Source organism: Gorilla gorilla, chromosome 17, assembly GCF_029281585.2.
Source record: "Gorilla gorilla gorilla isolate KB3781 chromosome 17, NHGRI_mGorGor1-v2.1_pri, whole genome shotgun sequence".
Classification (NCBI taxonomy): Eukaryota; Metazoa; Chordata; class Mammalia; order Primates; family Hominidae; genus Gorilla; species Gorilla gorilla.
In genome coordinates this window covers 84,905,688-84,921,955 of record NC_073241.2, presented here as the reverse complement: position 1 = coordinate 84,921,955, position 16,268 = coordinate 84,905,688, and the positions used below count along the sequence as shown (strand labels likewise).

Genomic DNA, 16,268 nt, shown 5'->3' with positions numbered 1-16,268 from the left:
TGTTGCAAGGACTAAAAGCTATTGTTTTGGAGTAGGGAAATTTCCATTTAAAATTCCATTGGCTAGGTTAGAGGTATCAGTTGATTTAGCAAGGAATTAAGAGATGGAAAGGAATTATTTCTTTCATGGTGGCTTCATCTTTATCTGTATCCACTATAAAATTCGTAAAGTGGGCGTTATTTGCTTTACACAGACTAGAAAACAGGCTAGAGAAGGTAACTGCTTGGCCAGAAATGGGTTGAGTCAGTCGTGGCTTTGGCACAAACTACATTTGAGTCTACAAAGCAATAGATGAAGGTCTTCGCCAAGTGAAGACTTTTTGGACTTGGAAAGTTCTCACACTTCCAGCGATCTATAAGAAGATAGGGTGGGGGTGCTGGAGGAGAAGACCCACATCCCTCTTCCAGCCTAGGACCAACGTGGCCCAGAGGCCTTTTCCCATGCCACCCAAGGCTCGCTGAGACATCTGGCTCCACAAAGTGGGAGAACCCAGGGTCGGGCTTGCTGTGAGTGAGGCCGGCCCAGTCTTTCCCGAGCCTTCCTCAGCGAGACCTAGGGGTATCTCACTTCCCTGCGGAAGTCTGTGGAGTTTAATTTGTAAATTTGTGCCGAAACTACACTTTTGTGTCTAAGAGCAAGGACGGCCAAGAAGCGGCAACACGAATAAGAGCGCAGGGAATGGGGCCTGCGAACGACCTCGGCCTAGAGAACTCCCACAGTGCCGCCCCACGCGCGACGCCTACCCGAGAACAGCCACCCGCCTCCGCTCCCGGAGGAGGCGTGGTCGACCAGCACCGCCATCTTGGCCGCCTCTCTAGGCGCTCTGTTTACCACTCTATGGTCGCCCGCTCCCGCCCCGCCCCTTCCCAGTCATTGTCTGGAGGAGCAGCCGCGGCCGCAGCTCCTTCTCTTTATAAGCCCGCAGTTCCCGGATGTGAATGGATTACAATGTATCTTTCAGGGAAACCTATTATTATCAATGTGACTCCACGGGGGAGTCCATGGTGATGATGATGAGGAGGAGGAGGATGATGATGAGACACCTCTAAACTTGGAACAAGTTTAAGACTTTATGAGAGAAGAAAAAAAATCACCAACAAGAATTGTTTGAGGAAAAATTATAACTATCCTGTGTTGATTTTTTTTATAAACAATAAGAAAAAGTTGTTGGATTTTTTTTTTTAATGATTTCTTTTTTGGGGGAGGGAATTTTGTTGCAGTTTTATGGTGGAAAATGCAAAAACCAGAGCCAGGTGCATAATCTTGTAATCTGTGGATATCCCTGGAGCAGGACTGAGTACCAGTTAAAATACTTTTTGGGGATACACATGTGAGATACTAAGTACTTGCAGAAGATTTTTGTCTCTCTTTTTAAAGTCTCTTTCCTTGGAATATTGTGAGAATATTTGTGGCCATTTAAGGTAACGTTTCAATTTGCCGTCAGAGTAAACTGTTTGTAATTGAATTTAATTTTTAAAATGTCGATCCCGATGTTTTATTAAAACAAAAGGGACAACCTATTAAATAATTGCCAATGGGAAAAAGTGTGTGCATGCATTTTGTGTATGTACTCGCACATGTAGCAATACCAGGGTTTGTAGAATGTGTGTTTTTTTTTTTTCAAACACACGTTAAAATAGCTTATGTTGCATATACCGGATAAAGCACGCTTATTATTACGAAACGATAGAATTATGAAGCTTACATTTTATCCTAAAAAGTGATGTGAAAAAGTATGTTTTAAGAGCATGCAGGGCCTATAATGGTAAATGTTGAATTAAAAACTTACAGTGCTGGCGAACAGGGACTTAGCGTGCCTAGGAACTCAAGTGCAAAAACAAAACAACATCCACCCCCAAAAATTGCCCTTTTTTTTTCTCGAAGTTTGCAGTTATACTATTCTGTGACTTAAAAGGGAGGGGAAAGAAAGTATGCAATTCAGATTTCGCCCCCAACGCAAAACTACCGAAACGAAAATCTCCCCAGGAAAATGTGGCTTGATTTATAGACGAAAAAGAAAAATACTGTTCCTCTTGGCAAAGTCTTTTTGCATCACGTGTATTTGCAGCCTAGTATAAACTTGCTTTGCCGTGTGTGGATGTGTGAGTGAGAGGGAACGAGAGTAAGAGAAAGAAAGAAGTGAGGGGATGTAAACTCGAATAAATTTCAAAGTGCCTCCGAGGGATGCAACGGGCAAAAACTGAACTGTTCAGGCTTCAGATTGTAACTGACGATCTGAGGAAAAATGAGGTGCTCGATGAATTTTCGTTTGTATTTTTTGGCGAGGAGGGGGAGGTGTTGAGTTTTTTTTTTTTTTTCCCTCGGGGTGGGTGCGAGGGGGATACATCCTAGCCTGCCCGACCCGGAGCAAGTCGCGTCTCCCCGCCGGAGCCCCCCCACCCATTTCTTTGCTGAACTTGCAATTCCGTGCGCCTCGGCGTGTTTCCCCCTCCCCCCTTCCCTCCGTCCCCTCCCCTCCCCGGAGAAGAGAGTTGGTGTTAAGAGTCAGGGATCTTGGCTGTGTGTCTGCGGATCTGTAGTGGCGGCGGCGGCGGCGGCGGCGGGGAGGCAGCAGGCGCGGGAGCGGGCGCAGGAGCAGGCGGCGGCGGTGGCGGCGGCGGTTAGACATGAACGCCGCCTCGGCGCCGGCGGTGCACGGAGAGCCCCTTCTCGCGCGCGGGCGGTAGGTACCGGCGCCGGCGGGGCTCGGCGGGGCGGAGGCGCCCGGCGGCGCGGGGCTCGGGCTTGGCGGCCCCGCACGCGGCTCCGCGCCTCCCGCGCCGCGGGCTCCCGGCGCCCGGCGCTCCCAGAAGAGGCACCCCTTCCCCTCCCGCCGCTTCCCTCCCCCTCGCCGCCAGCCCCCCCGCCCCTCCCCTTGATGCCCCCTCGGAGGGACGGAGGACTTTGCCAGGGGCCTGACTTTAATTTTTATAACCCCTTTCTTTCACAAATTAGGGTGCTGGACAATTAGAGGACCCGACCCTCCACTCCGCTCCCCCCCACCCTGTCACCCCACCCCTCCCCCTTTGGACGTGTTTTCACTCCAGAGACGCTCATCTTTAATTTCTTGATAGCTACTTTGAAAAGCGGAGGGGAGTGGTGTGTGCGAGTGTGTGTGCGTGTGCGAGTGTGAGTGTGCGAGGGGGGTGGGGTGCAGGGTGGGGGGAAAGTTGAGATCGGATCGTTCTCAGTAGTTTCTCTTTTCTCTGTGATCCATTCATTTCTCGCTCTACCTCCTGTTGCATAAAATGATGCGCTGAAGAGCGGCTTTTTTTTTTTTTTCTTTCCCGGATTTGGTTTTATAGTGGATGTTACCAGTTTGATCGTCTCTTTGGAAATACAATGTCGCTTTTTTTTTTTTTTTTTTTTTTTTGCTATTGCTGCCTATTCCATCTTAAAAAAAACAAAACCAAACCCAACCCAACAACAAGTCTCCCATCCCTTCCTCCTTTCCACCTTAATCCCACCCGCCCCCACGTCCCCACCCCCAACCCCCCAGTCTCCAAAAATCCGATTGTGTTTTCTCCAAGGATTGGGACTGGATTTTCTGATTGCGGTTATTTCCATGTTTCTAGGTTTGTGTGATTTTGCTAAAATGCATCACCAACAGCGAATGGCTGCCTTAGGGACGGACAAAGAGCTGAGTGATTTACTGGATTTCAGTGCGGTAAGAAAGAACGGTGGAAACTAACAACAGCTGTGAAAAAAACAAAACAAAAACCCAAACATTTCAGCTAGAAACCAGTAGGAATCTAAAGGACAGTAATAATTTTTAATTGGCTGAATCCTTGGTAAATATGAAGGTCTTTTTGACAAGTTTTTAACTATAATTTTGGGGTGTGATGGAAGATTCAGGCTTTTTTTTTTTTTGAGTTTTATTACTGGCCTTCAATTCCCTACCCACTGATTACCCCAAATAATGGAATCTCACCCCAGTGGAAAGCAAAAATAGACACCCCTAAAACTAAACCACCCCTAAAACTTGGCCATGTCTGAACATTGAGACTACTAATACTTTGCACACTACTCTTCGTTTTATTTATTGTTTTTGGAAATGGAAAATAGAAAATAGGAGACCCAGTTGTCTCTTTAAAGTTTTAAGCTAATGATGCTTTGGATTGGTAGGACCTGTTCCTTACATCTTACCTCCTAGTTACATCTTTTCCTAGGATTCTTAAAACTAGTATGGATATGCTGAGCATACATTCTTTAGAACCTTTTGGACTGTTTTGGTAAATTTCGTAGTCGTAGGATCAGCACAAAGCGGAACTTGACACACTTGTGGAGTTTTACGGCTGTACTTGGTCCTTCTCCATCCCTTTGCTTCCCTTTCCTAAACCAAGTCCCAGACATGTCAGGAGAATGAATTCATTTTTAATGCCAGATGAGTTTGGTGTAAGATGCATTTGTAAAGCAAAATAAAAAGAATCCACAAAACACACAAATAAAATCCAAACCGCCTTCTAAGTGGGGCTCTTTCATGCTGCTGCTGCTGCTGCTGCTGCTGCTGCTGCTGCTCCTCCTCCTCCTCCTTCTCCTCCTCCTCCTCCTCTTCTAGACCTTCTTTTGGAGAAATGGCTTTCGGAAGTTTTGCCAGGAAACGTAGCCCTAGGCAGGCAGCTTTGCAGCCCCCTTTCTGCTTGTTGCACTTTCTCCATTCGTTCCTTTGCTTTTTGCAGGCTCTGACTCAGGGAAGGTGTGCATTATCCACTAGATACGTCGAAGAAGAGGGAAACCAATTAGGGTCGAAATAAATGCTGGAGAGAGAGGGAGTGAAAGAGAGAGTGAGAGTGAGAGAGAGAGAGAGTCTTGCTTCAAATTGCTCTCCTGTTAGAGACGAAATGAGAATTTAGTGCAGGTGGCACTTTTATTTTTATTTGGGTTCACATATGACAGGCAAATCCTATACGAGATGGAAATGGACATTGCCACGTTTGTGGCCAAGGTTTTCAATATAAAACAAAACAACTTTTTTCTTCTCCTTGGTGAAACTAGTGTTTTTCTAGAGAGGCTGCTGGCCTCCAACCTGAATCTTGATAACATTATGGGGACTGTGTTTGTTCCAAATGTAGCAGTAGTACTGCTTGGCCATCTAATGAACCTGAGGAAAAAGAAAGAACAGAGTGATAATGGGGGCTGGGGTGGGATCTGTAATGTTGTTTCTCTTTTAGTTTTAAGTTGGATGGTGATGTATTTTACTAAATAAACCCTTAGCATAAACTCTAAGCTGTTTGGTAACAGTGTGAAAGATCTTTGAGGAGCTCTGAAGGCACAAATGTCTTCTTTTCAACTGTAATATTTCTTTGTTTCTTTTAGATGTTTTCACCTCCTGTGAGCAGTGGGAAAAATGGACCAACTTCTTTGGCAAGTGGACATTTTACTGGCTCAAGTATGTAAATTCTTTTCTTAGTGTTAAGTTAAATGTTCTGGGCTGTTTATTTACTCAATTGTATGTTTTTGGCTCTGTTGAAGAGTTCTGAAAAAGTCATTGAATTTTAGCCTGTAATCATATGGTTATTGCATTACCCATCAGTGGTATAACTTACACAAAATGTTATCTTGTGCAATTAAAATTAGGTCTTTTTTTTTAAGTCAAGGAAACTCTCTCAAAATTCCATCACTTAATTTAAGAGCAATTTTCTAATACAGTTGTAATCAAACACATGAAGATAAGACCAGTGTTAACATGGGGAATAAATTAATGTTTTCTATTTGAAAATAAGGGGAAAAAATCTTTAACATTCATAAAATGGGAAAATCCCTTGTAAATAATATCATTTATTAGGTACTGTATACAATTAACCCTTTTAAAGAAATGAACACTTAATTCTGCAAATGAATGCTGTGTAGTAAACCATAGCTGTGAATAGCCTCTTGCTAATCTTAGAGGCTAAATATGAATTCATTTATATTTAAAATACCCTTTTTGATGCTTTAGCTGTTGTTTTTTCCCTAACGATTTATTTGTGCAATGAATTTTTACTGTATTTAAAGTTGCAAATCTGGAAGGACTTTTATGTTTTATAAATGAAAGATCTTTGGGTGATGCTTAAAAAAGATGCTAGCACTATTCACAAAGGAATCTGTGTGCACAGTGATTATCTGGCATCTAAGGAGGGGTTTATTACAGGGCTATTCGAATATCTCTTATTAAAAGTGCAGAGTGAAAATATTCATTTAAAATGTATTTTTTTTAATCCAATGAATTTCAAATAAGAAAAAGTTATACATTGTTTCCTGCTATCTTTTAAGTCCGCGGCTTAAGTCCATTTATGCTTGTTAAACAGCTGCAGTATTTTAGGAGTTCTGGCAATGGTATATAACAGTACATTAGGCCGAGTACTATTCTTAAGTCAGACTGGTAAATGTTGACATCTTTTAGCTGTGAGATGCCAGTGGAATTGTCTGTCAACTATGAATATAATTTAACATCTTTTAATATTCATTTGGTGCTATAGCAATGAAAGAAGTTTGTTCACTTATGTGATTTGTGTAATTGGTATATTTTTATAAAACTAATGGCTTTAAAAGTTGCTCATTTCCAAATAAGTTCCTTCTCCTTCTATTGCCTGCCTAAGTTTAGGGAATTTGTGTCTCGATAACTTGTTTTAAAAAATGTGAGATGCTTCTTGTATTTTTATTTTAGTTTTTTGGTGCACATTGATTAAAAGGACCATTGACAGACAATATGTTTGTGTTTTACTATCCTGGACCTGGTTATGTTTTCCACTTAGGGATTTGGGATAGTTTTTATATTAGTATTATATCTTTAAATTTCTGTATGGTATCCTCTATGCAACTTTTAAGATGGAAAATATTAATATGCATGTTTGACGTAAAGGTAAGGACAAGTATCTTTTGTGGGCAAATTAATTTTTCATGTTAGACAAGATCAAAACTGTAACTGTTTTTGACAGTAATTTTTTTATGACTTAGCTTAAAAATGTGTATTCAGTTTCAATCTAAAAGTAGCTTATGTCAGACAGACACAGAGATAGACTACTTTTAAAGTCAATGCTAAAAAACTAGTTTGCAATGTTGTGAAAATATGCATTTAGAATAACTTAAGTATATTACATTAGATATTTAATAAAGTAAGGTGTTTAGAAATATGAGATTGTGTTACATTTAAAAAGACAACTGTATGTCTGATCCATTTTCTATGTTCACATTTAAATAAAGTTCTTGCTGTGATGTTTAAATGTTTATAGAGAGTACGGGCTTAATAAGTTGAATATGTATTAATGCATTTTGGTAAGTGATGATATATCAACACTTACACAGTTCTGAAGACAATAACACACACACTCACACACATACACACATACACATACACACATATGTTCATGCATGCAAACCTGGAGAGAGACTTCACTCTTAATAAGTCATGTTACACTACTTCTAATGCATACACAGTGATTATTTTGAAGATGTGGAACTTTAAGTTACGTTGTACCAGAAATGGTGTTTTCAGGACCAAATGTTTACTTGTAAGGGTAAAAAGTGTAATGGTCCTTTTATTCTGGCAGCCTGAATGAGAATGCAGGGTATTCATTTCATGTAGTATGATGGTGATTATAATATGTAGGGTACAGATTGGAGTGTTCAGTTTTCCTCTATCAAGATATATTTGAACACAGGGCTGTTAGTTAAGAAAACGGGTTGTATTTCCACTTAAAAGAGTTAAATCTTTTAAAAAGCGTAATACATTTTAAAAATCATGAATACTGCATTTTGCCCTTTAATTGGAAGGATCAACTAGGAAACTTTGGAGAGAGAAATAATTTTCTAAATTTACTTCAAGTTAATATCCATTGTTTTGAGTGGACTCAGATGTCCCTTTCATGGATTGCTTTGAAACTTGGATTTAGGAAAGATCTAAACTATAAGTAAACTGTTCCTATTTGAAAAATCAGCTATAGTTTTTCAAAGTGAGGCATGGTAATAATTCATATTTAAAGTTCCCAGTAGCTTTTGATTCCATTAATATAGGATGCTCCATAGTGATTTGCAATGTGAGAATAAAAATAAAGTGTGGCCATATTCCCTTTAATCTTTCATTTCACAAACATGGTTTTTCCTACCACCTTAAGAAATGGTGAGGCTGCTAGGGAGAATGGAATGTAACCTGAGCTACAGCCTGACATTCCCAGGGAGCATTTTTCACATGAAAGGCTTTTGTCAGCCCAGGAAAGGACTAGCAGTTTTTGTTTGATGTTTGCAGGTGTTCAGCAGAAAGCACTAAAACAATTCAGCCATGATGGTTCAGAGCTTCGATGACCTTAACAGGGAAAATTGGTGGGCTCTGGAATTATTTTTAAGAAATAGTTATAACCTATATGGTAACTTAAACAAAGGGATTTAATATCCATTATATCATTGATCTTAAAACAAACTAAAAGCATCCACATGCCTGGATGATTGGAAAATTATTCTCATCGAAAAGTAGGATGCCTAAGTTACCAAAAAAAGAAAATCATCTAAAGAGTCTATAATTTATTGATGAGTATGGGCTTAATTTTCTGATATAGCAGAAGGACAGTTTATTTGGTTACCTTTGACTCTTGTGAGGAAAAGATAAACATCCTAGCTTTGGCATCTTTTTAAAAAGTCCTTTTAAAGTTGGGCCACTAAAATGATATATTCTAAAGAACTTTTTAGATCAGGTCTGGTCACATCTGTTACATGTATTTACTACTGGTCTATGACAGATACTACATCTTTCTCCCTTAGTTTAAAAGTTGAGCTTTTTCCCCTGTGACTGTTTAGTTTTACTGAGGTGTTCAGGTATTGTTAAAAGATTGTCAAATGAACGAGTGTTTGAACAATTAAGAGCAGCATTAAAACACACCACATCTCTGTTGTGGGTCATTTTTGGAAGAGGAAAGTATTGCCTGAAATTTACCTAAGTTAGCTAACCTATATCCACATGACACCAACATAATATGCCAATTTAGTGAATTCATTGAGGCGGAAAAAAATCAATCCAGTGGGTAGTTTTGTATGATACAGAAAATTCACATGGTCACATCCTGAATTAGTTTTGAGTTCATAGTGATGGCATGAAAAAAAAATTGGTTTCCCCTTAAAGATATTTGTTGAGGAGAGCTGCTTAATATTGTGTGTGTGTGTATAAGTGAGTGAAAACACCCTTAAAATCGTAAATGGTATAATTCATAAGGGTTCTGTGGCTTTTTGTAAAGGGCAGAGTAATTTAACAGGTTAAAAGAAGTACAGTGGCGTTAAACCCATTATGTTAGAATCACAGAATTTTGGGCATAGAAACCCATTAGAAATGTTGCCCAGTGCCTTCATCATACAGGTGAAGAAAACTGAGGCCCAAGATAAGGAGTTCCAAACTGTGTTTTCTTATTTGTTATTTCAAAAAACAAGTTTTTATTTGCTAATTCTCTATGGCCCTGCAAATCCTTTATTGGAAATAACCTTGGTCTCACTGCTGTCTTTGTCATTTGTACTGCGTAATGGGGCTTGAGGATTAGTGTGCTGATATTTGTGCATGTAAATGCTTCTGTATATGCATGTGCCTTCTGAAAACTTTTTTAGGTTTGGAGCTGAATTTTGGATTATTGATCATTCTCTTTTGCCTGGTCTTCCCTGTGACTGTTTTGCATGATGTTGGGTAAAATAATAGTGTGGGTGAGCATGTCACAGTGCTTCTCAGTGTGTTAGAGAGGTGTGCTGTGTACCTTATACCTGTTGTATTTTTTAAATCCTAACAAGAACCTAGTGAGATGCAAGGATTACTACTATCCTGTATTCATAGCTGAGGAAACAGAGACAGATGTTAAACAACTGGATCTTAAGGCAGCCAATAATGAAATTAGGTTTTAACCTCAGGTTTGTCTAGCTCAAAGTCCTGAGTTCTATACACACACACACACACACACACACACACACACGCACACACACGCACACACGTCAGACAGCTCATTTTTTCAAGATTATATAGGCAAACAATGTGATATTGAGGCTTGGCACGAAATGCTATCTGTGATCTTTAGGGTAGATAGCATTTTTAAAAATGTGTCTAATGTTGTAATGATGTCAACCATACCCATTATTTTTCCCACCTTTGTATCCAAATAAACTACCCTTCCAATTTATGACAGATTTCAATGTGACTAAATATGTCTTTCTCATATCTTTATTAGTTTTACTAAGAAAATACAGTAGATATTTTAAAAGTTGTGCTTTCATTCTGTTGTAAGTTGATAGTCTACATGGATGCCAATGAAAACATGTTTTTATGTAGCTAATCAATTCAGAATTTGAGGTAACCAAGGCTGATGTATTAATATGTAAAAAAAATAAGGATCTCCTGTCTTTAAATATAAAAAAGTTTTGCAGTTCGTTGTTAGATCTTTGAAACTTAATATTCAAGAACAATACCCTAAATTCTATCTGCATCACTAAAATAAGCAGTTTTGAAGATTTGATATGTCTGTTACCAGACATGTGCTTAAAATGTTACATTTTCTAAATTCAGAAGGCAGAAGCAATACTCTATTTGACACTGACTTAAGTAAATAAAATGCATTAAACAAGCTTGGGGATCCAAGAACTGTTGAAACTGAAATGCTTAACATTTTTGACAGCATCAGCAAATTATCCTTACCCTACTATTGTAATGAGGAAATCACTTAAATAACAGATGAACAGCCAAGTCACATAAACATATATAATAGAACTATGTAATGAAAGTTTATGCTGTTAATTGCTCGAATCTGTCTTAAATGCTTAGAATCATGGAGCAGTAAAGACTGTCATATAAACAGTTTTGTTTTGAGCTTAAAATTATTCCTTTTTGCTTTCATCTGCTATGATAAACAGAGTAATTTTGTAAGCTTTAAAGATCAAACATTTACTCCTAATGGTAAACTACATTTTATATTGGAAGTTTGCAACCTCGTCCAAGTCATAGAGTTGAGTCCTGGTGGCCCCAGGCCTGTGATTTTCAACGTTTAGTATTATGATGCTATTTAGATCTGTTCCCATAAGCCAAGATAACAGATCTTAAGTTGCCTAATAAGGAACATGGTGTGTTTTGAAATGTTCTTCAGTTTACAAGTCTTAAACCAAAATGTTCTTGGCCAAACCTTTAGAATCTATATGTATGTTGAATAAGTCAGATTTTATACAGACATAGCATGAAAATGAAGCTAAGTAGGAACAGAAAAATCTGCCGTTTCTTTGTTATTTTTTTTTTGTATTTTATGAGCTATTTTTTATGGCCAGGTGTTCTTCCAAGTTAATTAGATAGTGCTAAGTATTAGAAAATGTAAAATACATTACAGATTTTTTAAAAGGTTATTTTTGTTACTGATTTCTTATTACTCTGGGTAAAATTTTCACAACTGACCACCAGGTTTATTAGCTTATATGTGAGCTACCCATTTTGTACATTCATGAGCCAATTGACTAGGAATAAGGTATGCACATGGGTTTTATGTGGATACTTTTGACCCATATCTCTCTTAATACTTAGGAGAGAGATATAAGAGAAATAATAATTTAATCTTTGGAGAAGATTAACACTTTGTTATAAGTTATATATAGGTAAATATATATATATATATTTATATTAGACTTGCAGGAATAGTGAAAATGTTGAAAAGGTTGTCATGTTTACTTTCCTTTCAAAGATAAATAAAGGCCCAGTTAATCAGCATATCAAATACCCAGGTGTGTTTAAAATCAGTTTATGTGGGTGCATTTCAGGGCTGTAAGAAAGTATTTTATTTAAAGGTGCAGCCACACGATTGATTGTTCAAATGGATGCTTTTGTACTTTTGTGTGACAATTAACATTTAATGAATGACTTTCTAGACTGGCATTGGTGGTAATTACTATATGTAGTTTATTAACTGCAATCCATTGTTGGATGTGCCTTTATTGATTTGTTTTGCAAACACCCCTTCACATGTGCGGCAGTATTTGTGCAGCCGTATTTGTACGTTACTTTTTAAAGAACCTGTTTCACTTGCTGATGCTGACATTGCCTCTAAAAATGTTAGTTTATAAATTCTCATGTGCCAGAATGCCTCTTTGATCCAAGTAATTTTAGCTGAAATACAAAATCCGTCAACTTTTCTGCTATAAAAAGTTTGCATTCAATTCCTCAGGGAATCCCAAAGTAATGACACAATATTGTTTTTCAAGTAAATAATTTATGGAAATTTACATTTATAAGAGACTTTAGAGATGCTCTATTTTTTAGGTAAGGAGCCAAGGTTCGGGAGGGTTAAAAGTCTTTTGCCCAAATCATGCAGTTGGTTATTGGCTGTAATAGGACACAAATACACATGTCCTGACCCTCTGGTCAAAGACCTCATGCTGCTTTTAATTAAGGCTTGGACTCAATTCGATGGTACCAACTGTATATTTCTTAAGAAGGGAAAAATGTGTATAATCTACCATTTCTGAAAAAATTATTAAAAATTGAGATTGTGAAAGATGGACGTTGTAATCCAGCCCGCTTGTCATCACGTGTTCTAATTTGGCCAAGGCAGTTGACAAATAACTGTTAAAATGTATTGTGTTATTAAAAATAACAAAGTAAGACCCATGATTAAATATCAGGGCTGTAATTTAATCTTGGGGGTTCTGGTGCTGTTCATAAACCATTTGGCTTTTTTCTGTAACAGATGACGTCAAAATCCAGCTTGATTGAATTATGACCCTGGGTTACAGCAGCACCTGCTGGTGCCCTTTTACTTCATGGCCTGTCAGCATTTCCATTACAAACTTTTTTCTCTGACATTTTAAACTTCAAATAGTTAAACTGGACTGATGGTTGGCATATAAACTTTCTGCTCCTTGGGAAAAGACCACTTGCTCAATAAAAACAGAGAAGGTGGTGACAAAGCCCCATTACAGGATACCCCTTAGAGTGTTCTGCTTTGCTTTAATCTTCCATTCATTTAAACATTCTTTTGGGGGGTACTTAGCTGAATTGCAAGGCATCCAAATGGAAGGTTTTTAATCTCAAATTTCCCATGCGAAGACTTAAGTATGGGGTGTTTACAGGACTGGTAAAGTGCAAAAAGACCTAGCATCTATGCAGGTTATTGAAACTCTGGACAACCCAGTTTTCATACAGTGTGTAAAATGCTGAGGAGCAAGCCATGAAAAACATGCAAATTGGCATACCTTGTCAGTAATTGCTTTTATATTCACTTAAGATGAGTAAAAATTGATAATGAATGATTATGGTTAGAAAAGTATCTTTATTTATATTTATATCTGGAGACTGGTAGCATAGCTTCAATTTGTCCCCTTGGGTTTTAATATGTTGGGAATGGAGATGGGATGTTGTTTGCATCTAGCTAGTTAGCTTTTTATCTATCTAGTCTAATTCTGATTGATGGATCATCATATATATATATGTATATATACACATATATGTATAAATATGTATATACATATATAAATATATAAATGTATATATACATATATATATGTATATATACATATATAAATATATAAATGTATATATACATATATATAAATATGTATATATATATATATTTAGTACCTGCTATTCTCATATCTCCATGTTAGCAATTAGAGGACATAGAGGGTTTTATGGAAGAGAGAACCTTCTCTCAGAGGGCATATATTCTAACACAGGGGTGTCCAATCTTTTGGCTTCCCTGGGCTACACTGGAAGAAGAAGAATCATCTTGGGCCACACATAAAATACACTAACGATAGTTGATAAGCTGAAAAACTTTTGCAAAAAAACCTCATGTTTTAAGAAAGTTTACGAGTTTGTGTTAGGCTGTAGGTTGGACAAGCTTCTTCTAACAGGAGAAAATAGAAAAGTAAAAATGTAATTAACATCTAGCATTGGGAAGACACAATAATGTGGGAGTTTAGAGAAATGAAAACTTATTTCTTCCATGGGGAAATTAATAATGAAGGGTTCATGGAAAACTCAATTCTAATCCTTGAAGGAATGGTAGAATTTTGACAAGTAGGTAGTGAGACTGAGCATGCATATCAGGATCACTGAGAACCAAGCACAGATGAAAGAAACTGGAAAGGGTAGATTAAAGAGAGCTCCCAGAAAGAGAAGTTTCTTGGCTCTGCAGTGGAGTCACCTCTGGTCTAGATGCATGGGATGATTTCCAGGCAAAAACCCCTGTCTTGGTTGCCATTTATTTTCTTGACTGAGTTTGCGTTTCACTGGGGGGTGTTACAAATTATAATCCAGTTCCATCCAAAAGTGTATGTTTTTAATGGTAGTGTCGGGATGGAAATCGAAGATTTTGTGTCCCTAGTTCCCAAAATTCTTCCTATCATATCACTCAGCAATGGAAACTTTCTTGAGCCAAATGAAGCTGCTTTGGAGAAAATTGTTCATGTAGCCAAATTCTGGAAATCTAGGTTCTTTTGCAATGTTTGCTGGTAAGTAGCTGTTTCATATTGAGGAAGTGGTAGAACCTTAAAGGCTGCACCTCAAAACTAAACAAAATCGAAACTCACCAGTACAATTCAAGAGGGGTTTTCACATTTTTTAAAAAGGAATACTGCTGTATTTAAAACATTTTAAGATTGCAAAAATTCATCATTATAATTTTTATTATCATCACTGGCATCACCATGACCAGTGTCACATTGTTTGGTCAAAAGCTGGAATGGAAATGTGCTAGTTATCTTTGCCATATTATATATTGAGAAATGCATTTAAAACTTTTCCGGAGATACCGTGATCTTAGCAAAAACTAATGTAATATTTGTAAAAACATTGTGAAGTGGCCAGATATACCTTTTAATGAAACTGACCAGAAGTACATCACAAATAGAAAAATACATGTGTGTGTGTATGTGTATACCATCCCTTCCCCCAAATATTGTTGAGTTCAGATTAAAATGTCTTTCTCTCTGTGACCTGCAAGTATCTTAACGTAGCATGTGTGTCCAATTTCCATAGTGAAGCCAAAAATTCAAATGATGGTTGATATTGGCTTAGGAAGAATTTATTAGTGAATGACTGTGTTTGGTATAGAGTAAAAAAAAAAATTTATGACAAAGAGGATATTCTAGACTCATGTAAAAGATTTCAGTTAAGAACCTATGAATTCCTCAACCTTTTTCTTCACTTTTCAAAAAGTAAAGGATTTATATTGGAAATATTTTGCAACCCTACAACCTGAAACTCAAAGCTTTGGTCAGCAGGTGGTAATAATATTTCCAGGTTGAATATCCAATTTTATACATAACCCAATTTGTAAGTTTGAAAAGAAAGATTAAACGATGTCAGTTTTAATGCTTGTTTGAATAATTGTTCTTTGTTATGTGCCCTCTTGGACATTATTGTCCGCTAGTGCCCCAAACCATTGAATGCTTTTCTGTTCTCTTATGGCCACTGTGATTCTTCAATCTAGTTACTTCTAACTGCAAGATTAATTTTCTTCTGACATCTAATTTTCCCCTGATTTTATTAACATCTTATTATTCTTTTTCTGGCTCATTTTGAACAATTTCTCTTTTATATGGGTTGTATATTTGTAGTGTCCGACTTGTAAGGGAATTCTACACTTTAATCCTTAGTAATTTTGGTAGAATTGGGATAAGATGAGAGATAGTCCATAATTGTTTAAGGCTTGATTGTTTAAAGAAGGTTGAAAGCTTCAGAAAAGTGGAAGTGGATGAATGCATGCCATGTTCTTATTATTTTTTCAGTGTGAGTGTGTTTCACTGGAGTAACAATAGAGTTATTAGGAATTATTACCTTTAATTTACTTATTTGCACATTCATTCGTCCACTCATTCATTCATTCAGTGAAAGTTTTTTTTTTTTTGAGAGCCAAGATACAAGTTATAGTGCTAGAAATTATGGTGCTACAAAGAACAACAAATTTCAACTTCAGCACTGGGACATTATGTTGCAGTTGTTAAATAAAAGTTCTACAATAATTCAAAGAAGGTACTTTTAAAATAAATGATGTTGGCCAGGCTGGGTGGCTCATGCCTATAATCCCGGCACTTTGGGAGGCCAAGGCAGGCGGATCATTTGAAGTCAGGAGTTTGAGACCAGTCTGGCCAACATGATTTAATTATTTTGTAGAAACCCCGTTTCTACTAAAAATACAAAAATTAGCTGGGCGTGGTGGCAGGCGCCTGTAATCTCAGCTACTCGGGAGGCTGAGGCAGAATGGCTTGAATCCAGGAGGTGGAGTTTGTGGTGAGCTGAAATTGCGCCACTGCACTCCAGTATTGGCGACAGAGCAAGACTCTGTCTC

The 16,268-nt window shown here is 37.8% G+C and overlaps 1 protein-coding gene across 27 annotated transcripts in view; it reads left to right on the top strand.

Annotated features, from left to right (window-relative positions):
- Positions 1 to 340: 340 nt before the first annotated feature.
- Positions 341 to 16,268, top strand: part of TCF4 (transcription factor 4) — a 367,386-nt gene continuing 351,458 nt past the window's right edge. For 7 of the 27 annotated variants that reach the window (XM_063699232.1, XM_055368177.1, XM_063699228.1 and 4 more), the window contains exons 1-2: positions 3,576 to 3,667; positions 5,317 to 5,389. In XM_063699232.1, the coding sequence (XP_063555302.1) occupies positions 3,596 to 3,667; positions 5,317 to 5,389 (145 nt within the window). In that variant the 5' untranslated portion in view covers positions 3,576 to 3,595. Of the gene's footprint in view, positions 1,422 to 2,076; positions 2,251 to 2,534; positions 2,684 to 3,575; positions 3,668 to 4,476; positions 4,859 to 5,316; positions 5,390 to 16,268 lie in introns of those variants that run through there. The other 20 variants (XM_031003836.3, XM_063699233.1, XM_019013944.4 and 17 more) reach the window with 12 other exon arrangements.